The following is a 25,638-nucleotide window of genomic DNA, read 5'->3' on the forward strand; positions in this document are numbered from 1 at the left end:
GGGAAGCACGGGTAATACGGGATGGGAAGGATGGGGTGTGATGGGGCAGGAGTGGGGGATAATATGGAATTGGGATAATATGGAATTGGGATAATATGGAATTGGGTGGGTAGGGTCAGATGGGGAGGGGGTTTAAGATGGGATGGGGTGGGAGAGTGCCCCCATCCCTTTCCCTGCCCAGGGGCTGGTGGCACCCAGGGACCTTTGGCTGCACGATGACAGCTCTGTCACCCTCCAGGACAGGGTGGGGTCACCCAGTGCCCCCCACCCTCTGCAGCCCCACCCCAAGGCCCTGCAGGGCCCAGCAGAGGTGACAGAACCAGACTGACACAGGGGGAACAGAGCTTTTATTCCAGGTTTTTCCCCCAGGAGGTGTGTCCTGCTCCCACCAACGTGTCCACAGAGCTGGGGGACACCCCAGAGCCCCCCACACACCCCAAGATCCCCGTTTGGCACTGGGGGGAGCCGCTGGTGTGGGGGACACGGCCGGACACCAGCTGGGAGCTGGCTCTGGATCCCTCAGGATCACAGCACGGGATTGGGATCCCAGCCCCCTGCCCACGTCCCAAGGCACATCTGGAGGGGCTGAGGGTCCATCCTGGGGTCTGGGGGGCCTGGGACCCCCTGGGCTATCGGTGCCTGTGCTCCAGGAGAGCCTCAAAGTCCGGGGAGCAGACGAGCTTGTGCCTGACGTGGCCCAGCACCATCATCTCACCCGTGCGGTTGTCCCCGATGCCCACGGACACCAGCTCCTGTTCCAGGGGGCACAAACAGCCCTGAGGGACAGCAACCGCTGGGAGACCCCCAGAGGGGACCAGCAGGACCCCTCCCCACTGTCAGCAGGGCCAAGAGCCAGCACGACCCCCCAGTTGGGGTTATTTTGGGGTGAAACCCCCCAGATTGGGTGCCAGTGTCCCTTCCATACCTGTAGGAAGGAGCAGGGGGTGCCCATGGTCACGTCCAGGGTGACCTTGCCCAGCACCAGCTGCACTTTGCCCGACTTTCGGATGAGCAGCTTCCCCACCTGGCCCTCGGGGAGGTCGGCCAGGGTGCAGATGTTCTCTGCCTGCTTGGCCTCCTGCAAGGGCACAGCGGGACTGGGGTGAGCCCACGGGACTGGGATCATCCAATTGGGATCAGCCCTCAGGACTGGGATCAGCCCCTGGGATTGGAATCAGACCCTGGGAATGGGATTATCCCACTGGGACTGGGATCAGCCCTTGGGAATGGGATCAGCCCTTGGGAATAGGATAACCCCACTGGGACTGGGATCAGCCCTCAGGACTGGGATCAGCCCCCCTGGGACTGGGATCAGCCCTTGGGAATGGGATCAGCCCCTGGGACTGGGATAACTTCACAGGGACTGGGATCAGCCCTTGGGAATGGGATCAGCCCTCAGGACTGGGATCAGCCCCTGGGACTGGGATCAGCCCACTGGGAATGGGATAACCCCACTGGGACTGGGATCAGCCCTTGGGAATGGGATCAGCCCTCAGGACTGGGATCAGGCCCTGGGACTGGAATCAGCCCTTGGGAATGGGATAACCCCACTGGGACTGGGATCAGTCCCTGGGATTGGGATCAGCCCTCAGGACTGGGATCAGCCCTTGAGAATGGGATCAGCCCTTGGGAATGGGATCACAGCATGGGACTGGGATCATCTTGTGAAATTGGGATCACCCCACGGGATTGGGGGGGACAGCACCATGGGATAAGGGGACAGCAGAGGATTGGAGGAGAAAGGACACCACAGGATGGGGGGGACATCATGGGATAGCAGGGAGGTCACCGGGGGACTGGGGAAGATGACACCATGGGATGAGGGGGAGACATCATGGGATACAGTAGAAAGGCCACCACGGGATGGGAGGACAGTGACACCATGGAATGGAGGGACATCACAGGATGGGCTGGGAAGGACACAATGGGATGGGGGCACATCCTCATGGGCTTGGAGGAGACACCACAGAAGGGGAGAGGATGAGGAGGAGGGGACACCCCCACCGTGCCCTACCTGGCTCTTCTCCTGCTTCACCAGCAGCACCTGCCCGTCCTCGCTGTGCAGCTCAGCCTTGCTGGGTTTGGAGTCGTGGCTGGGGGGCTGCCCTGGCAGGGTGTCAGGGAGCTGCAGGAACAGCAGCTCCTCCTCCTGGGCCAGGCTCAGCCTCTGCAGCAGCTCTGCTGCTGACACATCCCGTGGGAACCCGGGGGGGCCCTTGGGCTGGGCTGGCTTGGGATCCTCCTCACAGGGCTCTTCCTTCACTGCAGAGGGGGCACGGGGAACAGGGGACACCCCCAGATTGTCCCTGCTGTGTGTCCTGCCCAGCCAAACCCAACCCAACCCAACCCAGCCCAGCCCAGCCCAGCCCAGCCCAGCCCAGGTTGTTGGTGATGATGAGGCAATTAAGAAGAATAGTAGGTAGGTGAAAAATATGTAATGTAGGGGTCTGAGGCCATGTATCACGTTGCAAATTGTAGGATAGATCACTATAGGAACAGTGCAATGGGGAAGGAGGTGAGGGAGTAGAAGTCTGTTTTTAGGCTGATGGGGATTTTGAAGTTTGTAATGAATTTTCACTCTCAGAAGGAGGTGAGGCTGTCTGCTCCAGAGTGGATGCGGATTTTTATTGGGATTAGGCTGATTAAGAAGGAGGTTTTGATTGTGTTTGTGATTGTGCTGGGGGTGTTCTTGAGGTTGTTGGATAGAAGAGGAAATAGGATGGGGGTGGAGAGGGTTACTGGGGTTAAGGGTATGAATGTGTTTAGGACTACTGAGAGGTCCATCACTTGGATTTGCACCAGGATGAGTGGCTCCTAAGAGCACTGGGTTACTATTATCCTTTGAAAGTCTCCTTCTACACTTTGAAAGTGAGGAGACTGAGGTTTTATACTCAGATACAAGAATTAGCAGTTCTTGCTGGTTTTACCTCTCCCAACCCAGCTCAACCCAACCCAACCCAACCCAACCCAACCCAACCCAACCCAACCCACCCAACCTGGCCCAGCCCAGCCCAGCCCAGCCCTGCCCCACCTTTCACTGCTGGTGGGTCCAGCTCCATCTTCTCCTCCTTGGCTGCAGGCAGCCATGGCTGAGTGTCCTCCTGCTCTGCCACCTCCTCCTTGAAGAGCCACCCCGAGTGTGCCAGGGGCAGCTGCACCGGCTTGTTCCGGATGTCGTTCTTCAGCCCCGGGTCATCCAGGAACTGTGGGGACAGCCAGGGGACATCAGCACTGCCCGGGGGCACAGGGGACACTCAGCACTGCCCAGGGGCACAGGGGACACTCAGGATCACTCCAGTGGCAGAGAGGACACTCAGCACTGCTCCGGTGACACAAGGGACACTCAACACCCCCGGGTGGCACAGGGGATACTCAGCACCCACCGGTGACACAAGGGACACTCAGCACCCCCTGGGGCACAGGGGACACTCAGCACCCCTGGGGCACAGGGGACACTCAGGATCACCCTGGTGATACAAAGGACACTCAGCATTGCCCCAGTGGCACAGAGGACACTCAGCACTGCCCTGGTAGCACAGGGGACACTCAGCACTGCCTGGGTGACACAGGGGACACTCAGCATCACCCCAGTGGCAGAGAGGACACTCAGCACTGCCCTGGTGGCACGGGGCACACTCAGCACTGCCCTGGTAGCACAGGGGACACTCAGCACCCCCCAGTGGCACGGGGGACACTCAGGATCACCCCAGTGGCACAGGGGACACTCAACCCCTGCCTGTGTGGCACAAGGGACACTCAGGACCACTGCAGGGACACAAGGGACACTCAGCATCACCCCAGTGGCACAGAGGACACTCAGCACCACTGCAGGGACACAAGGGACACTCAGCACCACTGCAGGGACACAAGGGACACTCAGCACCCCCGATGGCAACAAAGCCACCCCTTCCATGCCCACTGACATCGTCCTTCTGCAGCATCCTCAGGATCTGTTTGGTCTCCTCGTCCGTCTCCCTCTTCTCCTTCTTGATGTTGATGATGTGGGAAGGACCAAAGTCGGACACGTCCACGCTCCGGTCCCAGGAGCCTGCTGGGGACACAGGAGCAGCCCAGGGTCATCCCAAAGGTGGGAACCCCCCCAAAAACCCCCAGAGGGGAGCTCCCCTTACCTTTCTTCTTCATCATCTCAGCGGGGCCCTGCTCGAAGATGGAGTGGGACTGGATGACCTCGGGCCGGTGGCGGCCCCGGCCGTGCCCGTCCCGCTGCCGCTCCCGCTCCTTCTTCTCCTTCTTCACCGCCACATCCTCACGGGGCCTGGGGCAGAGGGGGCACAGCACCCCCAAATCAGCCCCGCAGCACCCCCAAATCAGCCCCACAGCACCCCCACATCAGCCCCGCAGCACCCCCACATCAGCCCCACATCAGCCCCACAGCACCCCCAAATCAGCCCCACATCATCCCCAAATCAGCCCCACAGCACCCCCATATCAGCCCCCACATCACCCTCATATCAGCCCCACAGCACCCCCACATCAGCCCCATATCAGCCCCACATCAGCCCCACAGCACCCCCAAATCAGCCCCACATCAGCCCCAAATCAGCCCCACAGCACCCCCATATCAGCACCACATCAGCCCCAAATCAGCCCACAGCACCCCCATATCAGCACCACATCAGCCCCACAGCACCCCCAAATCACCCCCACATCACCCCCAGTCCTGCCCCTGCCAGGACACAGGGCCTGGGGAAGAGATCTCTGTACATCACCCAGAGATATTGGTGTGGGTATTTGGGATATTGGTGTGCATATTTATATGGATATCTGAGAATTTCCATGATATTTGAGATATTTATATGGATATTTGGGATATTATATGGATATTCAGACATTTCCATGGATATTTGGCAAATTCATACGGATGCTGAGATATCTCCATGGATAGTTGGGATATTTATATAGATACCTGAGAACTTCCATGGGTATTCAGGCTATTTCCATGGATAACTGGGATATTTCCATGGATAACTGAGATATTTCCATGGGTATCTGGGATATTTATGTGAATATTTGGGATATTTCCATGGATATCTCAGACATTTCCATGGATAACTGGGATATTTCCATGGATATTTGAGATATTTATATGGATATTTGGGATATTTACATGCATATCTCAGACATTTCCATGGATATTTAGGATACTTGTATGAATTCTGGGATATTTATATGGATATTTGGGATATTTACATGGACATTTCGGATATTTCCATGGATATTGGCAAATTCATATGGATTGCTGAGATATCTCCATGGATAGTTGGGATATTTATAGAGCTATCTGAGAACTTCCATGGGTATTCAGGCTATTTCCATGGATATTTGGGATATTTCCATGGATATCTGGGATATTTATATGGATATTTGGGATATTTCCATGGATAACTGGGATATTTCATGGGTATCTGGGATATTTATGTGAATATTTGGATATTTATAAGGATATCTGGGAATTCCCATGGATATGTGGGATATTTCCATTGATATTTCAGACATTTCCATGGGTAACCTGGGATATGTCCATGGATATCTGAGATATTTATATGGATATTTAGTATAGTTATATGGACATTTGTGGTATTTCCATGGGCTTTTGGGATATTTATATGGATATTTGGGATGTCTCCATGGATATCTCAGACATTTCCATGGATAACTGGGATATTTCCATGGGAATCTGGGATATTTATGTGAATATTTGGCATATTTATATTGATATTTCCATGGAATCTGGGATATTTACGTGAATATTTGGGATATTTATATGGATATTTCCATAGTATCTGAGATATTTATATGAATATTTGGGATATTTCCATGGATAACTGGGATATTTCCATGGATAACTGGGATATTTCCATGGGAATCTGGGATATTTATGTGAATATTTGGGATATTTATATGGATATTTCCATGGGAATCTGGGATATTTATGTGAATATTTGGGATATTTCCATGGATAACTGGGATATTTCCATGGGTATCTGGGATATTTATGTGAATATTTGGGATATTTATATGGATATTTCCATGGTATCTGAGATATTTATGTGAATATTTGGGATATTTCCATGGATAACTGGGATATTTCCATGGGTATCTGGGATATTTATGTGAATATTTGGGATATTTATATGGATATTTCTATGGATAACTGGGATATTTCCATGGGTATCTGGGATATTTATGTGAATATTTGGGATATTTATATTGATATTTCCATGGGTATCTGGGATATTTATGTGAATATTTGGGATATTTATATTGATATTTCCATGGGATTTTGGGATATTTATGTGAATATTTGGGATATTTCCATGAATAACTGGGATATTTCCATGGGTATCTGGGATATTTACGTGAATATTCGGGATATTTATATGGATATTTCCATGGTACCTGAGACATTTATATGAATGTTTGGATATCTGAGAATTCCCATGGATATTTTGGATATTTCCATGGATCAATGGGATCCCCTCTCACTCCTCCCTTCTCCAGACCGACCAGCCCCACCTCAGAGATGCTCCAGACCCCAAACCAGCCCTGTGCCCCCCATGTCACCCAGATCCACCACTCACTCCTCCTTGATCTTCCTGCTGATGATGTTGGGGGTGAAAGTTTTCTGTGGGGGAAAAACAGAGAGAAAAAATCATCCCCAACCCCCCCAGGCTGTCACAGCCACCCCAGAGCCACTGTGGGGACACGGGGTGTGAGATGTGAAATGTGTCACCACATTTCTCCTCACACAGAAAAGCAAGGCACAGTTCTTTCCAGGAATATTTCTGGGTTTCACATTCCCTGAACCTCAGGGAAAGGAAAAACAATTCTTATCTCATTTGCTGTGCAAAAATAAAATGCAATATAAAAAGTGTTTACTCAAAGTGATGGGGTTTTATTTCCTTGGCCTATCAGGGCCAGGTGTGTGATGTGAGGTGGGACTGTGAGCTAAAAGTCACGAGATTCTGTGCAGTGTGTGCAGAGTTCAATACTTAGCAAATCCAGAATATAATATAATATAATATAATATAATATAATATAATATAATGTAATATAATAGTATGGTATAGTATAGCATTGTATAGTATAGTATAGTATATAATAGTATATAATAGTATAGTATAGTATATAATAGTATATAGTAGAATATAATATAATATAATAGTATATAATACTATATAATACTATATAATACTATATTATATAATAGCATATAATATAGAATATTATGGTACAGTATAGTATATTGTGTCATGGAATATTATAGTATATATTATTTATGCATATAATATAGTTATATATTACATAATATATAATATTAGAGTATAAATAATATAATACACTATAAAATAATATACTATAATATAATTAATATAACATAACATAATATAAAGCATAATACAACATAATATAATAATATACTATAATATAATTTAATATAATACAATAATAGAATACAAATAATAAATATAGTATGATATACTATGATATAGTATAATGTAAAATCAAATATAATGTATTATAGTAATAATAAATATAGCATGATATAATGTAATATAATATAATGTAATATAATGTAATGTAATGTAATATAATGTAATGTAATATAATATAATGTAATATAATATAATATAATATAATATAACATTATATTTATATGACATTATATTTATATTACATTATACTATATTATACTATATTAATTATATCATATATCATATCATATATTCTATTAATACTATTCATATAATTAAACAATAAAATTAATTAAATAATGAAATAACAAAATTAATTAACTTATTAATTAAATAATAAAATTAATATAATTAAATTAATATAATTAAATTTTTTAGCCTTCGAATATCAATTATGTTCTCCTCCTCATCTCTCCTGCCCCGGGGGTCACCCGATTGGACCCTGGGTGCCCCCAATTTGGGGAGGGGGTCTCTCTCACCTTTTTGACGCCGCCCAGGGTGAGGTCCCGGGAGCGGATGGAGGGCAGGCGGCCCGGGCTGAGGGGGGGCGCGGGGGGGGCGCCTGCCCAGCACCCCCCGGGGCCCCCCCGGCCGGAGGCTGCCCGGGGAGCCCGAGCTGCCAGAGCCCCCCTCGGCCATGCTGCGGGCAGGGGGCACGCTCAGGGGGAGGTGGACCCCCACACTGCGCCTGGAAATACACACACCCCAGTGAGGAACCCCTGAACCCCCAAACTGCACCTGGAAATACACACACCTCAATAATGAACCCCCAACTGCGCCTGGAAATACACACACCCCAATAATGAACCCCTGAACCCCCAAACTGCGCCTGGAAATACACCCATCCAATAACGAACCCCCTGAACCCCCAAACAGCTCAGAAATACACCCGCCCCAATGATGAACCCCCAAACTGCGCCTGGAAATACACACACCCCAATGATGAACACCCAAACTGTGCCTGGAAATACACACACCTAAATAATGAACCCTGCACCCCCAAACTGCGCCTGGAAATACACCCACCCCAGTAATGAACACCCTGGACCCCCAAACTGCGCCTGGAAATACACACACCCAAGTGATGAACCCCCAAACAGCTCAGAAATACACACACCCTAATAATGAACCCTGAACCCCCAAACTGCGCCTGGAAATACACCCATGCCAATAATGAACCCCTGCACCCCCAAACTGCGCCTGGAAATACACACACCCCAGTAATGAACACCTTGGACCCCCAAACAGAGCTCAGAAATACACCCACCCCAATAATGAACGCCTGAACCCCCAAACTGCGCCTGGAAATACACCCACCCTAATAATGAACACCCAAACTGGGCTCAGAACTACACCCATCTCAGTAATGAACCCCATGCACCCCCAAAAAGGGCTCAGAACTGCGCCCACCCCAAAAATGAACCCCAAAACAGGATTCAGTCCTACACCCACCCCAGTAATGACCCCCCTTGCACCCCCAAACAAGATCCCCGTGACCCAGGGGGGTTCTGTTCCCCCTGCACCCCCCAGAACCCCCTCGTTCCCCCCTCCCCAGGTTTCCCAGCTCCCCTCCACCCCCAACTTGTCCCCCCTTCCCCAGCTTTCCCAGCCCCCCATACACCCCAAGCAGGATCCCCTTGTGCCCCCTTTCCCAGCCCCCCCCACACCCCAAACAGGACCCCTTTGTTCCCCCTCCCCAGGGATCTCAGCCCCCTCCTCACGGGCCTCACCCCCTCAGGACCCCCCGGCGCCCCCTCCCCAGGGATCTCACCCCCCTCCTCCCCTTCTCACCCCTCTCCCCAGCATTCCCACCCCTCATACACCCCCAAACAGGGTCCGCTCTCCCCCCGCTCCCCATGGGTCTCACCCCTCTCCTCGCACCCCTCAGGACGCCCCGGACCCCCCCAAATTCCGCCCCCCTCCCCCGCCACGCCGCCCCTCACCCTGCCCGGGCAGCCACGGGCTCGCCGCCCTCACTGCGCATGCGTCATCCGCGGCGCGCCCTTCCTGGCGAGACGCTGCCGCCGCCATCTTTGCTGAGGGCACGGCGGGCTTGGCAATGAGCCGCCATCTTTGTGGTTGGCATTGCCCAACCCGATGTGAGGGCGGTGGCGCCATCTTTGTGACGGGCAGTGCCCGGCTCTCCGGACCGGGCACCGGGGGCAGCGCTGGGGGGGACATTTTTGGGGGGGTCACTCTTTCTGTATTTAACACCCTCACGGGATTCCTGCAGTGCGACCACCCCCCTCAGGGTCCTCTGCAGCCCCACAGCCAGCCGGCACCCACACAGAGGGGGTTCATGCGTGGGCACCCCCTCGCAGAAATTTGGGGAGCAATGAGATTTTTGGGGTGCTCTCCCACCCGCCCACCCGAGAAAAGCTTTGTCCCTCCAAGAAGAGTGTTTATCACGTGCAAAACAAAAAGTCCGTCTGTCCATCTGCCCCCCTTGGGCTCTGCACCCCCATTCCGCGGGGGTCCTGTGTGGGTACCAGCATTCCCACGCACCTCCTCCATCCTCCATCCCGTTTTTGGGGCCGGGGGGGAATTGTCCCGGTTGTGCCGTTTGCAGGACAATGGGGACACCCCCTCCCGGCCCCAAAAATGGGGGGAACAGTGAGAACCTGCCCACCATCCACCCCCAATCTGCACCCACATCCCACTCTGCCTCCATCACCTGACGCCGCACGCATCCCTCCATGCCATTGGCAGAACCGGGAGGTTTTTCCTTCCTCCCCCTTCTCTCCCAGCTCCTTGGATATCTATTTTTCCCCCTTTTTTTTTTTTTTTTTTTTTTTTTTTCCTCTCTCTCCTCTCCCTCCTCTGGAGGGTGTTTGCTATTTCCGAGCTGGCTGGGAGGATCCCATTCGCATCAGCCGCAGGCAGCGACGCGGCATCGCCGGGTACCACCTCGCTCCCTCCGGCATCCTCCGTCCTTCCCGCTTGGATCAGCCCCACCGGGGCTCCGTGTCCTGCCCTGCCGCTGCACCGGCACCCCCGCGGCTCCCGGCAGCCCCCCGGCACGGCCAGGTAAGGGCCTCACCGGCACGGCCACACCGGAGCGCCCACCGAGCCCCGGCGGCGTTGGGGCTCCGTGCCCACGGCACGGCCGGGGGATGCTCGGAGGGCAGGGGGACACGGCGGGCACGGCGTCTCTCAGGGGACACGGTGACACGACGCAGCCGGCACAACCCCGGTGCGGAATTCCTGCGCCACCGCCGGGCACGGCGACGGACGGGGCAGCGAGGTGGCACCGTGTCCCCGGAGCGGTGACCTTCGCAAGGGCTCTGCCGGGGGGTGACAGCGGATTTGGGGAGCAGCTGGGGGGGACACGTGGCCGTGGGTGGCCGTGGGTGCCGAGTGACGGGGACGCGCGCGGCGTGGGTGGCCGTGGGCACACGGAGGGGGCGGTGGCACCTTGGCACCCAAGGTTTGGGGGGCACCCTCGCCTGGAGCCCCCCGTTCCTGTGGCACGGCTGTGACTCCTTGTCCCCCCTCCTCGGGCATCGCCCACCCCCAAATCGCCTTCCTAGGGGGGCGCGGGGAAACTGAGGCACGGGCCGGGGCAAAGGCGGATCCAGCTTTTCCAGTGCCTGCGTCCAACCCTCCCCTCTCCCAGCAACTCCCTCGGCTCTCCCCTTGTTTTTCTTTCCCCACCCGGTGTTGAGCAAACCCCGAAACGCCCGCTGGCGTCGCGCCGGGGCCCCGCGGCACCCGGGGGAGCGGCCGGGGCCCCCGCACCCGACCGGGCTTGTTGGCGGCGTCCCGCTGCCTGCTGCTGCCTGCGCTGCCTATTCCTGGCTCCCGGCCGCCCTTCCACCCCGCTGCCATCTGCTCCGCCGCGGGCAGCCTTGGCAGCGCCGGCGTGGGCAGCCAGAGGGGGCTCGGCACCCCCAGAACCCCGCGCTGTGCCCCCCCCTCTCCGCAGGAGCTCAGCCCCTCCGGCCATGGAGCTGCTGTCCACCCCCAAAAACATCGAGATCAACAACATCACCTGCGATTCCTTCCGCATCTCCTGGGCCATGGAGAAGGGGGACCTGGAGAGGGTCACCCACTACTTCATCGACCTCAACAAGAAGGAGAACAAGAATTCCAACAAGTTCAAGCACCGGGTGAGCCGGGGGAGGACGCGGGACCCCCTGCCCGGGGAGAGAAGACGGGCTCGGCAGGGAGGAACGGGCTCTTAGCCCTCTCTAGCGCTGAATTTGGGTCATTCCCGTCACGGGACACGCTGGCGCAGGGGACCGGGACGGGGATCGGGGGGTGGCGGACCCCGCTGAGCCCCCGCGGGGGAGCTGAGCTGCTCCTGCTCCCCCTCCCCGCGCTGCGAGTCACTAATTCGGGCCGTTTTTAGCAGCGCCGTTGCCACGGTGATGCTATTTAATGTTTAACATTATTTTTTTTTCCTCTCTCTCCTCCCCAATAATAAGGGGTGGAGGGGGGGGGTGGGATTTTTTTTTTCCCCCTCCATCTCCCTACTTCAGCATCCGCCGTTGCCACAGAAACGGCTCTGCAGTGCGGAGCTGCTCCGTGGCCTCTTGACACCGCGAGATGCCACCGGCAGCGGGGGGACCCCGAAACCACCTCGGGGACTCTGCGTCCCCACGGCAGCGTTTGGGGACACGTTTGGGGCAGCGCTGTGGGCACAGAGCAGGGGGAGCGGCCCGTGGATATTTTGGGGGGGGTCTCCGTGGATATTTCGGGGTGCGCGGTACCCGGGGGCTGCGGGGGGGATGCTGTCCCGCCTGACCCTCGCCGCTCGGCGCAGGATGTCCCCACCAAGCTGGTGGCCAAGGCGGTGCCGCTGCCCATGACGGTGCGGGGCCACTGGTTCCTGAGCCCCCGCACCGAGTACAGCGTGGCCGTGCAGACGGCGGTCAAGCAGAGCGACGGCGAGTACCTGGTGTCCGGCTGGAGCGAGACCGTGGAGTTCTGCACCGGGGGTGAGCGGGGACCGTGGGGGCGTCCCCGGGAGGCCGCAGGGAGGACGGGGGCGATGCCAGCAGCCCGGAGCTGGGGGGAGGACGGGGGCGATGCTGGGAGCCAGGAGGGAGGACGGGATTGATGCTCCTGGGATCGGGAGCTGGGCCGGGGTTGGGGACGGTGCCTGGAGCTGGGAGGAGGATGGAAGCGGTGCTGGGAGCCGGGAGGATGAGGAGGAAGGGGCAAAATCCAGGACTGGGAGCCAGGAGGGAGGATGGGGTTGATGCCTGGAGCTGGGAGATGGAAAGGGGGAAGAGGGCAATGCCTGGAGCTGAGAGGGAAGATGGAGATGGTGCCTGGAGCTGGGAGCAGGGAGGGAAAACAGGGGTCAGTGCTGGGAGCCAGGAGGGAGGACGGGATTGATGCTCCTGGAAGCGGGAGCTGGGCCGGGAATGGGGACGGTGGGGAAGGAGGATGGAGTTGATGCCTGGAGCTGGGAGGAGGATGGAGGCGGTGCTGGGAGCCGCGAGGATGAGGAGGACAGGGGCAAAATCCAGGACTGGGAGCCAGGAGGGATGATGGGGTTGATGGAAGGGGGAAGAGGGCAATGCCTGGAGCCGAGGGGGAGGATGGAGATGGTGCCTGGAGCTGGGAGCAGGGAGGGAAAACAGGGGCGATCCCAAGAGCAGGGAGGGGGAACAGGGGTCAGTGCCGGGAGCAGGGAGGGAGAACGGGAGCGATCCCAGGAGCATGGAGGGAGAATAGGGGCGACCCCAGGAACTGGGAGAGAAAAGGGGGAAGAGGGCAATGCCTGGAGCTGAGAGGGAAGACGGGGACGATGCCTGGAACAGGGAGCAGGGAGGGAAAGCAGGGGAGATTCCAGGAGCAGGGAGGGAGAACAGGGGAGAACCCAAGAGCTGGGGAGGGAAAGGGGGTCAGTGCTGGGAGCAAGGAGGGAGAACAGGGGCGATGGCAGGAGCTGGGAGGGAGGACAGGGGCGATCCCAGGAGTTGGGAAGGAGAACAGAGGCGATTTCAGGAGCTGGGAGCAAAGAGAGGTCAGTGCTGGGAGCCACGGGGGAGATGGAGGGTGATGTCGGTAGCCACGAGCCGGGAGAGAGGATGGGGGAAACGCTGGGAGCTGGGAGCCCGGAGGAGGACGGGGGCGATACCGGGAGCTGGCACAAGCCGGGCCGGTTGGAGCGGCAGCTGATGAGTGGGAGGCAGGAGGTGCGGGGAGCTGCGGGCAGGGATGGGCTGCTGCAGGGGGATGGAGACGCCCTGATGTCCCCGCGCCTGTCCCCAGACTACGCCAAGGAGCACCTAGCCCAGCTGCAGGAGAAAGCGGAGCTGATCGCCGGCCGCATGCTGCGCTTCTCCGTCTTCTACCGCAACCAGCACAAGGAGTATTTCCAGCACGTCAGGTACCCCCAGCCCCAGTGCCCACGCTCCCCGCCCGCAGAGCGCATTCCCTGACCCTGCCTGTGCCTGTCTGTGTGTCTCTCCTCCTCCTCCTCCTCCTCCTCCTCGTCCTCGTGGCAGGATGCACTGCGGGAACGTGATGAAGCCGTCGCTGAAGGACAACAGCGGGAGCCACGGCTCGCCCACCAGCGGGATGCTGCACGGCATCTTCTTCAGCTGCAACACCGAGTTCAACACCGGGCAGCCCCCGCAGGACTCGCCCTACGGCCGGTACCGCTTCCAAATCCCGGCGCAGCGCCTCTTCAACCCCAACACCAACCTCTACTTCGCGGACTTCTACTGCATGTACACCGCCTACCACTACGTCGTGCTGGTCCTGGCGCCCAAGGGCTCCTCGGGGGATCTCTTCTGCCGGGAGCGCCTTCCCCAGCTGGACATTTCCTCCAACAAGTTCCTGACGTGCTGCGTGGAGGAGGGCGAGCTGGTGTACCGCCACGCCCAGGACAGCATCCTGGAGGTCATTTACACGGAGCCGGTGGACCTGAGCCTCGGCGTGCTCGGGGAGATCAGCGGCCACCAGCTCATGAGCCTCTCCACCGCCAACGCCAAAAAGGACCCCAGCTGCAAGACGTGCAACATCAGCGTGGGCCGTTAGGCGGCCCAGGCGGGCAGGGCCGGGCAGGGCGACGGGCGCTGCCCGCGGGGGCTTCTCCCACGGACGCCGGTGGGTGGAGGACACGGGTGGGCTCGGGGGAGCCGGGACGCTGCTTCGGCGAGGAGGCAGAGCCCGCGCCGCTGCGCGCCCCGAGGGAGGAAGCCTTCATCTCCTGGACTGGCCGAGCAGCAGCGTCCTCGCTGGCGTGAGCCCCGCGCTCTGCCCCGCTCCGGGACCCCCTTCCCCTCCCTCCGGCGTCCCCCGCATCCCCCCACCCAGGTTCGCGCAGCTCCCAGGGAGCCCCGGCCCTGCCAGCCGGGACTGGGGCTCCCCGGCTATTCCAGGGGGTTCAGGGAGATATTGGAAGCACCCCCCGGTTTTGAACTGCTCCCGGGGACGGGGGGTGCTCGGACGCCGTGGGGGACCCCCGGGCGCGCCCCCGCGTCCCGTCCCTCTCTGCTCTGCGCGTCCCCGGCCCCGCGGCCCCGGAGGCAGCCGGAGGAGCCGGGGAAGGGGAGAACGGATCTGCAGCCCCCCCTCCCTCCCCGTGCCCCCCCAAACCCGCCGCCCCCCGCGTGAGCCGTCGACAGCATGGCGCTTGCGTGCGGCCCCCCCGGGGTGCCCGCCCCCCGTTCTCTGTGTCCCCCCTGCACGCTCTACAACAACGGCTCCCCCTCCCCGAGCATCCCTGTGCTGTGCTGGAGGTGTTTCAATAAACTCTGTGCGGTCGCCACCGGCCGTGTGACGCGCCTCTGTCCCCCACGGGACCCCAAGGAGTGGCTCAGACCCCCCCACAATCCCCACACCGATCCGGGGATCTGGGACTGGGAGGGGACAAGGTGGCCCTCGGCAGCTCTGAGAAAAGCTCAGGTTGGAAGGGACTTCCTGGAGATCACCAGGTCCATCGCACCTGCCCGGGCAGGGTCACCTGGCTCAGGTGACACAGGAGCACGTTTGGAATGCGGCCAGAGAGGAAAACTCCACCCTCGCCTGGGGCTGTCCCAGTGCTCTGCCACCCTCCGTGGAAAGCAGCTCTTCCTCACGCTGAGGTGGAACTCATGTTTGTGTTTATGGCCCTTGCTCCTCATCCTGCCGCTTTAAAATCCCCCGAGCTCTTCGCCCCACGGAGACTGAAACCCCCTCAGGATGAAACCCCCCGTGCCCATCCCGGTTGTGCCCATGGAGCGTGCCAGGGCTGGCACACGGAGGGAGCAGCAGCCTCCCCGTGGCAGCAGCAGCAGCGAGCAGGGGCTGCAGGAGGGGTCGAGGCACGCGGTGGGCGCGGGGGCCGTGGCACAGCCCACCCTCCATCTGCCGCCCGCCACCATGGGCACGCGCTGGAGCACGCGGTGGGCACAGCACGTGGCACCCACCCACCCACCCTGCCAACCACCCCACAGCGGCTGCTGCCTCAGAGACACCTCGAAATAAAGGTGTGGGGGGACAGAACCCACCTGCAGAGTCCTGGGGGGCTCCGAGCCCACCGCCCTGCTCAGGACCTTGGTTGGAATTCCTGGCTCTGCTCCATCAGAACCCCAAGGATGGGGCTCCCCTTTTAGGATTGGGGTTCGTGCAGGGTCCTGGCTGCTTCCCCCCCATTCCAGCCCCATTTTGGGTGCTGTTCTGCCGGGCTGGAAGCAAAGAGGCCGCGGCTGCCCCCGCTCCAAGTACAAGGGTATTTATTTCATGGGTACAAGAGAGAGACAGCACCTTGTGTGTGTTGGGCTCTTCCCGGTTACTGGTTTGTACATTCAGAGCTTTGGCCGGGGCAGGGGAGGGCAGCGGGTCCTGCTCGGCCCCTCCCCAGCCCCGGGGTGGGCGGCTGCCGGCGGGGACCCCCCCTGTGCCCCCTGTGCCGTGGGCGCCCGAGCCCCGGGGCCCCGTGCGAGCGTGTCTTGAGTGCTGAGGTTGGCTGTGTGCTCCTCCTCCGTGCAGTCTGTGCGGGGCAGCGCTCCCCGCCGTCCTCCCTGCCCTCCTCCTCCTCCTCCTCCTCCCCTGCCCGCGGCGGGGCCGGGACCCCCGGCCCTCATTTCCTCGTGTGCAGCGTGTCCTGGAACTTGGTGCTGGTGTAGCGAAGGTGGAAACCCTTCTTGTTGATGGTGTCGTCCGAGTGGAAGCGGATCATCACCGAGTCTCCGGCCGAGTAAACCTCCTCGGGGGGCTGCGGAGGGGAGGGAGGGGGTGCTCAGATCCACCAGCACTGCTGGGGTGAGCACCCATGGCAGGTGGGAATATTTGCACTGGGGAGAGTGGGAATCATCACAATACATCACATTCCCGTGGGGATTTCTCCGCACTGCTGATCCATGAGCACTTGTGGGGTGAGCAGCCATGGCAGGTGGGAATATTTGCACTGGGGAGATTGGGAATCATCACACAAATTCCCATGGGGATTTCTCCATACGACTGATCCATGAGAACTCTTGGGGTGAGCGCCCATGGTGAGTGGGAATATTTGCACTGGGGAGAGTGGGAATCATCACACAAATTTCCGTGGCGATTTCTCCACACTGCTGATCCACGGGCACCCCCAGGGTGTGCACCCATTGTGGCTGGGAATATTTGCACTGTGGAGAGTGGGAATCATCACAATACACCAAATTCCCATGGGGATTCCTCCACACTGCTGATCCATGAGCACTCTTGGGGTGAGCATCCATGGTGGGTGAAATATTTGCACGATGGAGAGTGGGATTTATCACACCACACCAAATTCCCGTCAGGATTTCCACTGTGCAGAGTGGGAATTTGCACTGTGGAGAGTGGGAATCATCACACAAATTCCCATGGGGATTTCTCCACACTGCTGATCCACGAGCACCCATTGAGGCTGGGAATATTTGCACTGGGGAGAGTGGGAATCATCACACCACACCAAATTCCTGTGGGCATTTCTCCACACTCCTGATCCACGAGCACCCCCAGGGTGAGCACCCATAGCAGGTGGGAATATTTGCACTATGGATGGTGGGATTTCTCCATACTACTGATCCACAAGAACTCTTGGGGTGAGCACCCATGGCGAGTGGGAATATTTGCACGATGGAGGGTGAGATTTATCACACCACACCAAATTCTTGTGGGGATTTCTCCACACTGCTCTGGCTCTGCCTCATCCCACACCTTGAACCCTCACTCCTCACCCCCCAGCCCATATCCCAGGCTCACCCCGGAGCCGCAGAAGCGGCCGAGGCGCGGGGCCGTCCCGTCGTAGCCGTCGAAGAGCTCCATGTAGTCGTACCCACAGTCGGCCTCCTCCTCGATCTCAAATGTCTGGAAGATGAGCTCCACGCCGAAGCCCTCCTCGGCCATGATCACCCACTCGCAGTCCGAGCCCCCCGGGTAGTTGTTGTCCCCAAATTGAGCGTGGGAATACAAATCCTTGGTCTTCACCTCGGCGCGCACCTGGCCCCCGCACACTGCAGGAGGAGATGGGGTTTAGGGTTTGGGGGCTCTGTGCCCCCACCCCATAACCCCATTTCCCATCCCCCATGGAGGTACCTGTGCTGTGCGTGGCCTCGAATCCCTTCTTCTGGATGGAGTTATCAGACACAAACTTGAGGAACATCTTGTTGCCCGAGGAGACGATGGGCTCGGGCTCCTTGGCCCCGCAGAAGCGCCCGAGCGCCGGCGCCTTGGCGTCCTTCCCATCGAAGATCTCCAGGTGGTCGTAGGTGCATTCCTGCTGTGCCTCCACATCCAGCTCTGAGAAGCTCTGTGGAGGGTCTGGGTGAGGTCAGGGCTCGGCAGAGGTGACCCCAGTGCCCCCCACCCCGCAAGCCCTACCAGCTTGATGCGGTGCCCCGGCGTGGTGCTGATGGCCCAGGTGCACTCCTTCTTACTGGGGTATTTATCGGGCCAGTTGGGGCTGGTGATGGTCCCCGAGACAGACGTCACCTTGTGGTCACAGCCAGCTGTGGGGACAGCCAGGAGGGTCACAGAGGGGTGGTTGGGGGGTTCCCAAGGGAATGGGGGGCCGGCTGGACCCACCTTCCTTGCAGTCGTGCTTGTTGTCGTGCAGCACGAAGCCGCTGCGGCACTGGCACTCGTAGCTGCCGAAGGAGTTGAGGCACTCATGCTGGCAGCCCCCGTTGTTCTTGGAGCACTCATCCTTGTCTGGGAGAGAGCAGAGTGATCCCTGAGCGGGCTGGGAAAGCCTGGAACGGTGCAATTCCATCCCCCCAGGCCCCCCAGCCCCGCTGCCCTCCAGCCAAGCAAGCGCCCCCGGGCAGCAGCGAAGCAGCTCCAGCATCCCAGCCCCTGCGGGCACCGACGGCTCCTCCTCTCCCGTGGGCTCACCCATGGGTGCCACCATTACCTGCTGCCAGGATGGACGGGGGGAGAGGCAGAAAAACACACAGTGACAACCAAAGATGCACAAGAAAGACCAGGACGCTGGAGTCCCTCTTTACTCATCGATAGGAAATGTCACAGACACGGTAAAAATTGGGGGGGAGAGGGGGAAAAAAAAATAAAACAAACAAGGTCAGCTGGTCAATGACAAAACCAAAGGGGGTGGGGTGCTTAGAACCAAAAAAAAAAAAAAAAAAAAAAAGTTTAAAAAAGTTAAAAAAAAAAATAAAAATAAGGTCAACAACCAGTTCTGTCAAGCAAAAGGCTGCCGGGGCCGGCAGCGTGGCTCGGCTCGGCTCGGCTCGGTCCCACCGTGCTCCCGCACGGCTCCGGGGCCGCGGCGTTCCTGAGAAAGACGGAGAGGACGGAGCGGCTCAGGAGGGGCCCCGCGGCCGCTTCTGCATGCGGAACTTGAGGCCGGGCGGGCGAGACTTGGGCGGCTGCAGCTGCTGCTTCTTCTCTGCGGAGAGAGAGGGAGAGAAGGGGGGGAGCGATGGGGGCGCGGGGGGCGGCGGGGAGGGGCTGGGGGGGCCATGCGGAGCGGCAGCCGGGGGCAAGCAGCAGCGAGGGGACCCCCGGGAGCCCCTCTGCGGCCGGGGAGGAAGAGGAGGAGGAGGATGAGGATGAGGTTGGGCTTTGGGTTTGTTCCTAGGACTAGGAATGGCAGTGGAGGGGTTTGGGGTCACCCCGAGCTGGGCAGATTCACCTCCCAAAGACCCCTCCGGGTGCCATCGCTCCCCCTGCCCTCGGGGCGGTGTTGTGGGGAGGGAAGGCAGCAGCAAGCGGGCACCGGAGGCCCCAGCGCCCCTCTCCGAGCTCACAGCGGGGCCGGGAGGAGCCGGGATCCCTCCCGGAGCCATCGGTGAGTGGGGGTCCTGCCCCGACCCCCCGGCCGCCTCTCAAGCTGTAACTTGGCGTCTCCTCGGTGCGAGGGAGGAGGAGGCGAGGCAGAAAGGCCCGATTGGGGTTGGGAAGGGGCTCCTGTGCTCAGAGCAGCTCCAGCACGGCTGGAGGGGGAGCTGGGAGCCTGGGCGGGCGAGACGAGAGCAGCAGAGAGTCGGCAGCGGGAAGAAGCGCAGCGTCTCGGTGTCTTCGCTTAGCGATCCTTTATTCCCAGCAGCTCGCTCGCCGCCACCCGGCATCGCTCACCGTTCTCCCCCGCGGGCATCCGACGGCTCCGGGCTGCTCCGACCGCCCCGCAGCCCCCGGCAGCGCCTCTCCCCCCGCTGCGGACCCCCCAGCGCCGCCGGGGCTCGGCAGAGAGCCGGGGGGACCTACCTGGATGCCGACACCGTGGCGGATTCCCGGGAGGAACGCGCATCCCGGGAGGAGGAGGAGGAGGAAGAGGAGGAGGAGGAGGAGGAGGAAGGGGTCACGTCTTCAGCGGGGAAAAGTGGGCGCCCGGACGGCCAGGCTGCCCCGCGGCACCGAGGGGACCCTCCGCGGCCAAAAAGGGGCCGCACAGGAGAGGTTTTGCCCAGGGAGCAACCCCGGAGGGACCAGAAGTGGCCGAGTCCTCCAGGCTGGTCCTGCTGCCGGGAAAGCCCGAGACCTGAGCGGGGGAAGGCGGAGGAGATGGATTGATGATCTATTATCACCGCATATCCCGTGGGGTGAGGAAAAAGGGGATGAGGATGATGAGGATGGAGCCCGAAGCGCTCCGAGCGGAGACTCACCCGGCTGCCCCGTGGTCCCGCTCGGCTTCCCCGAGGAATCCCCCGAGGAATCGCTTTGTGGAGGGCGCCGGCTCCCGACGGCTGGGCCCCCTGCGCCGCCCTCCTCGCCTTGGTTTTCATTGAACACATAAAGCAAAGACACTCCGTGCCCGGCCCGCGGGGCTCTGCCGCTCCGGGAACGCCACTCCCGCAGCCGGAGCCCCTCAAAAACGGCTCAGGGGTCCCTCAGAGCTGCGATGGCCTCCAGGGCACCGTGCCACACCCGGGGCACCGCCCGGCGCACGAGGGTCCCGTGGCAGCCCCCAGCGCGTCCAGCGTTTGGTGGTGTCGCCATCCCTGCGCACAAACCCGTCCGAAGGCGACACCGCCTCGTGGAGGGGTGGCCCGGGAGAGGAGAGCGGACAGGGAGAGAGGCCGGGGATGGTGTTTGGGAGGAGCGATGGCTCTGGATGCTGAGGCCGGGATGCGGAGCGCCCTGCGCGGGGAGCGGAGGGAGCCGGGGCCGTGCAGCAGAGCGGGAGCAGCAGCAGGAGCAGCAGCACAGAGCGGGGTGTCACCGTCCCCCCACCCCGGGAATGCCACCCCAGGGGTGCAGCATCCGAGACTGAGCACATCCCTGTCCCCAGATGGAGCCCAGCATCCCCTGGGTGCTTGGGGAGCCCCGGAGAGCACCCCTAGCTCTGAAGTAGGAGCCAATTATTCCCCAAAAAGAGGAGAAAACCCCCAAAAATGTGCTGCTAGCAAGGCTGCTGTGCCTGGAGGGTTTTGGGGCGGGGGGCTCTGAGATAGGAGCCAATTGTTCCCCAAAAGATGAGAAAAACCTCCCAAAATGTGCTGCCAGCCAGGCTGCCTGTGGCTGGAAGGTTTTGGGATTGGGGGCGCTGAATTAAGAGCCAATTATCTCCCAAAAGATGAGAAAAGCCCCAAAAATGTGCTGCCAGCAAGGCTGCCCATGGCTGGAGGGTTTGAGACCAGGGCCTGCACGCCCAGCTCTGACGTAGGAGCCAATTGTCCCCCAAAAGAGGAGAAAAGCCCCCAAAATGTGCTGCTAGCAAGGCTGCCTGTGGCTGGAAGGTTTTGAGACCAGGGGCTGCACCCCTATTTCTGAAATAAGAGCCAATTGTCCCCAAAAAGAGGGGAAACTTCCCAAAATGTGCTGCCAGTAACCCTTCGTGGCTGAAGGGTTTTGAGACCAGGAGCTGCACCCCCAGTTATGAAATAGGAGCCAATTGTTTCCCAAAAGAGGAGAAAACCCTCCCAAATGTGCTGCCAGCCAGGCTGCCCGTGGCTGGAGGGTTTTGGGGCTGCACCCCCGGCGTGGCCAAGGGAAGCGTTAGCGGCGTTTTGGGGGGCCTGGCTGGGTGAGGGAGGGCAGGGGGTGCCTGTGCCGGGGCCAGGCAGCTCTACCTGAGAAGAAATGGGCTTTGAAGCCCTTTTTGGAGACGGTGTTGTCGGACTTGAACTCGATCCTCATGTTGTTGTACTGGGAGGTGATGACCTCGGGCTTCTCGGCGCCGCAGAACTTCCCGTGCAGCTTGGAGTCGGCTGTGAGCCCGCTGCGCACCTCCACAAAGTCATATTTGCACACCTGGGGGTGACACGGGGCTGGGGACACCGTGGTGCCACCCTGGGGGCCACCAGCAGCCCCTGAGATCACCCCCAGGTCTGAATTAGGAGCCAATTGTTCCCCAAAAGAGGAGAAAATGTCCCAAAATGTGCTACCAGCCAGGCTGTCCATGGCTGGAGGGTTTTGGGGCTGCACCCCCAGTTCTGAAGTAGGAGCCAATTGTCCCCCAAAAGAGGAGAAAACCTCCCAGAATGTGCTGGCAGCAAGGCTGCCCGTGGCTGGAGGGTTTTGGGACTGGGGGGTCTGAAATAAGAGCCAATTGTCCCCTAAAAGAGGAGAAAACCCCTCAAAATGTGCTGCCAGCCAGGCTGCCTGTGCCTAGAGGGTTTTGGGACTGGGGGCTCTGAGGTAGGAGCCAATTGTTCCCCAAAAGAGGAGGAAACCTCCCAAATGTGCTGCCAGCAAGGCTGCCCGTGGCTGGAGGGTTTTGGGCCTGCACCCCTGGCATGGGTAAGGGGTGGCACGGGGGGCAGACAGGGGCTGCTCCCCCCCACTCACATCGTTGCCCTCGGTCTCGAAGAAGTCGAACTGCAGGGAGATGCGGTACTGGGTGGGCGCCACCAGCTGCCAGATGCAGTTCTTGTTGGGGGGATACTCCTTGGGCCACCCCGGGCTGGTGATGGAGCCGTTGAGCTTGGTGAGGAACCCTCCGCAGGCGGCTGCAGGGCGGCACCACCAGCGCCCGTCACCTCCACGGGGCTGGGGGCGCCACAAGGGGCACAGGGCGGGTTTTGGGGGGGTCTCAGGGGGGCACTCACCCTCGCAGCGGCGTTTATCAGATGCCAGCTCGTAGCCAGGGTCGCAGGCACACTTGTAGCTGCCCAGGGTGTTGACGCAGCGCTGCTCGCAGCCGCCGTTGTTGGGGCGAGAACACTCGTCCATCTCTGGGCAGGGCACAGGGGGTGAGCGGCCGGGGGGCTGCAGCACCCCCTGCGCCCCCCAGAGCTCCCCCCAAACCTTTGAAGAAGTTGACGGCGAAGCCGGCCTTGTTGATGGAGCCGTCGGACACGAATTTCATCCAGAGCTTGTTGGAGGTGCTCTTGATGTCGTCGGGTTTGTCGTAGCCGCAGTAGCGGCCGATGAGGCTGCTGGAGTCGCTGCTGCCGTCGCGGATCTCCAGGTAATCGTAGGCACAGCTGTCGTGGCGCTCGATCTGGGGGCAAGGGGATGGTGGCGCAGTCAGGGGGGCACAGAAAGGTGTCACAGGAAGGTGCCACAGTAAGAAAAACGTCACTGTAAGGTGGCCAGTAAGATGTCACAGTGAGAAACGTGTCACAGTAAGGTGTCACAGTGAGAAAGACGTCACAGTAAGATGTCACAATAAGATGTGACAGTGACTTTCTTATAGTGGTAAGAAAGATGGCACAATAACATGGATGTCACAGTAAGGCGTCACAATAAGGTGGCCAGTAAGACAGCATGGTAAGAACAATGTCACAGTAAGATGTTACAATAAAATGGCACAGTAAGATGTCACATGAAGATGCCACAGTAAAAAAGATGGCACAATAAGATGGATGTCACAATAAGATGGCCAGTAAGGTGTCACAGTAAGAAAGATGTCACAGTAAGGTGGCACAGTAAGATGGCACAGTAAGATGCACAGTAAGGTGTCACAGTAAGAAAGATGTCACAGGAACATGTCACAGGAAGATATGACAGTAAGACAGATATCACAGGAAGATGTCACAGTGAGAAAGGTGTCACAGTAAGATGTCACAATAAGATGGCACAGTAAGAAAGATGGCACAATAACATGGATGTCACAGTAAGGCGTCACAATAAGGTGGCCAGTAAGATGGCACAGTAAGAAAGACGGCACAGTAAGATGTTACAATAAAATGTCACAGTAAGAGGTCACATGAAGATGTCACAGTAAAAAAGATGGCGCAATAAGATGGATGTCACAGTAAGATGTCACAGTAAGATGTCACAGTAAAAATGATGGCACAATAAGATGGATGTCACAGTAAGATGTCACAGTAAGATGTCACAGTAAAAATGATAGCACAATAAGATGGATGTCACAGTAAGATGGCCAGTAAGGCGTCACAGTAAGAAAGATGTCACAGGAACATGTCACAGGAAGATATGAGAGTAAGACAGATATCACAGGAAGATGTCACAGTAAGAAAGATGTCACAGGAAGATGTCACAGTAATATGTCACAGTAATGTGTCACAGTAAGGTGGCACAGTAAGGTGGCACAGTAAGAAAGATGGCACAGTAAGATGTCACAGTAATTTGAATCTGCTCTCCTAGAGGAGCTCCTTTGGGGGTTCTCTCCCAAATTTGCCCCGAACCAGGACACCCCGATTTCATTTGTGGGGGGATGCTGACCCACCTCGAAGGACTGGAAGGTCAGTCCCACGTGGTAGCCCTCGGACACGGTGATTTTCCAGACGCACACCTTGCTGGGCCGGTAGTCATCGGGATAATTGGGGGACTGGATGTGGCCGTTGTCCTTCTTGACGTCCCCCCCGCAGATGGCTGGAAGGGAGGAGCAGCAGCCTGAGCCCCCCCGGGCCCCCGGCCGCCCCCTGGGCCCCGCTGCTCCCCCCTACCTTCGTAGACGGCGAAGAAACCTTTGCCCACCCAGTTGCTGCTGCTGCGGAACTCCACCCACAGGCGGCTGTCGGTGGAGATGATGGGCTCGGGCAGCTTGTTCCCGCAGAACCTGCCTGGGGAGGAAGGCGTGCTAGGCTGCCGTGCTGGGACCCTCCTCTTCCTCACCGCCACCTGCTCTTCCTCATTACCATCTCCTCTTCCTCACTGTAACCTCCTTTTCCCCATTACCATCTCCCCTTCCTCACTGCCATGTCCTTTTCCTCATTACCTTCTCCTTTTCCTCACCGCCACCTCCTCTTCCTCACTGCCACCTCTTTTTCCTCACCACCACCTCCTCTTCCTCACTGCCACCTGCTCTTCCTCACCACCACCTCTTTTTCCTCACCACCACCTCCTCTTCCTCACTGCCACCTGCTCTTCCTCACCGCCACCTCTTCTTCCTGTTCACCATCTCCTCTTCCTCACCGCCATCTCCTTTTCCTCATTACCTTCTCTTCTTCCTCACTGCCATCTCCTCTTCCTCACTGCCCCCTCCTCTACCTCATCGCAACCTCCTCTTCCTGTTCACCAGCTCCTTTTCCTCACTGCCATCTCCTCTTCCTTGTCCTCTCCTCTTTCTCATCATCATCTCTTCCTTTCTGCAACCTTGTCTAACTCACCATGACTTTCTCTTCCTCATCGCCCCCTCCTCTTCCTCACCGCCACCTTCTTTTTCTCACTGCTACCACCTCTTCCTCACTGTCATCTTCTTTTCCTCTCTGCCACCTTCTCTTCCTCACCACCACCTCCTCTTCCTGTTCACCATCTCCTCTTCCTCACCGCCGTCTCCTCTTCCTTGCCGCCACCTTCTCTTCCTCACTGCCATTTCTTCTTCCTCACTGCTACCACCTCTTCCTCACTGCCATCTTTTCCTCACTGCCAC

At 58.1% G+C, this 25,638-nt stretch overlaps 3 protein-coding genes across 3 annotated transcripts in view; 1 reads left to right on the top strand and 2 right to left on the bottom strand.

Moving 5' to 3' along the window:
• Nucleotides 1-329: 329 nt before the first annotated feature.
• On the bottom strand, nucleotides 330-9,737 carry POLR3D (RNA polymerase III subunit D). The gene is given in 10 exon segments (XM_054294642.1): nucleotides 330-752; nucleotides 926-1,078; nucleotides 2,015-2,262; nucleotides 3,032-3,203; nucleotides 3,924-4,048; nucleotides 4,131-4,276; nucleotides 6,603-6,646; nucleotides 7,976-8,050; nucleotides 8,052-8,184; nucleotides 9,440-9,737. Coding segments are annotated over 10 exon segments (1,260 nt in total). The 5' UTR covers nucleotides 9,481-9,737; the 3' UTR covers nucleotides 330-629.
• Nucleotides 9,738-10,291: 554 nt separating this feature from the next.
• On the top strand, nucleotides 10,292-15,225 carry PHYHIP (phytanoyl-CoA 2-hydroxylase interacting protein). Its single transcript, XM_054294643.1, has 5 exons — nucleotides 10,292-10,523; nucleotides 11,422-11,605; nucleotides 12,262-12,436; nucleotides 13,722-13,839; nucleotides 13,958-15,225. Exons 2-5 carry the CDS (start codon nucleotides 11,441-11,443, stop codon nucleotides 14,490-14,492), a joined length of 993 nt encoding a protein of 330 aa, XP_054150618.1. The 5' UTR covers nucleotides 10,292-10,523; nucleotides 11,422-11,440; the 3' UTR covers nucleotides 14,493-15,225.
• A 1,244-nt stretch (nucleotides 15,226-16,469) lies between these two features.
• BMP1 (bone morphogenetic protein 1) overlaps nucleotides 16,470-25,638 on the bottom strand; it is a 29,800-nt gene continuing 20,631 nt past the window's right edge. Inside the window, exons 10-20 of the mRNA XM_054294631.1 lie at nucleotides 24,713-24,829; nucleotides 24,493-24,638; nucleotides 23,106-23,301; nucleotides 22,907-23,032; nucleotides 22,647-22,807; nucleotides 21,929-22,109; nucleotides 18,483-18,608; nucleotides 18,279-18,406; nucleotides 17,994-18,207; nucleotides 17,661-17,911; nucleotides 16,470-16,653 (exon numbers count right to left, since the gene is read on the bottom strand). Of these exons, the coding sequence (XP_054150606.1) occupies nucleotides 16,519-16,653; nucleotides 17,661-17,911; nucleotides 17,994-18,207; nucleotides 18,279-18,406; nucleotides 18,483-18,608; nucleotides 21,929-22,109; nucleotides 22,647-22,807; nucleotides 22,907-23,032; nucleotides 23,106-23,301; nucleotides 24,493-24,638; nucleotides 24,713-24,829 (1,781 nt within the window). The 3' untranslated portion in view covers nucleotides 16,470-16,518. The remainder of the gene's footprint in view (nucleotides 16,654-17,660; nucleotides 17,912-17,993; nucleotides 18,208-18,278; nucleotides 18,407-18,482; nucleotides 18,609-21,928; nucleotides 22,110-22,646; nucleotides 22,808-22,906; nucleotides 23,033-23,105; nucleotides 23,302-24,492; nucleotides 24,639-24,712; nucleotides 24,830-25,638) is intronic.

The sequence above is a fragment of the Melozone crissalis genome, unplaced genomic scaffold (assembly GCF_028551555.1).
Source record: "Melozone crissalis strain CALT ecotype California unplaced genomic scaffold, PUWL_Pcris_2 ptg000295l_1, whole genome shotgun sequence".
Classification (NCBI taxonomy): Eukaryota; Metazoa; Chordata; class Aves; order Passeriformes; family Passerellidae; genus Melozone; species Melozone crissalis.

Bases quoted from the DNA above. Each gene is read 5' to 3' on its own strand.
- PHYHIP (XM_054294643.1), top strand. From the start codon at position 11,441: ATGGAGCTGCTGTCCACCCCCAAAAACATCGAGATCAACAACATCACC. The intron at 12,437-13,721 runs GTGAGCGGGGAC...GCCTGTCCCCAG, and splicing joins CGTGGAGTTCTGCACCGGGG to ACTACGCCAAGGAGCACCTA. The intron at 13,840-13,957 runs GTACCCCCAGCC...TCCTCGTGGCAG, and splicing joins GAGTATTTCCAGCACGTCAG to GATGCACTGCGGGAACGTGA.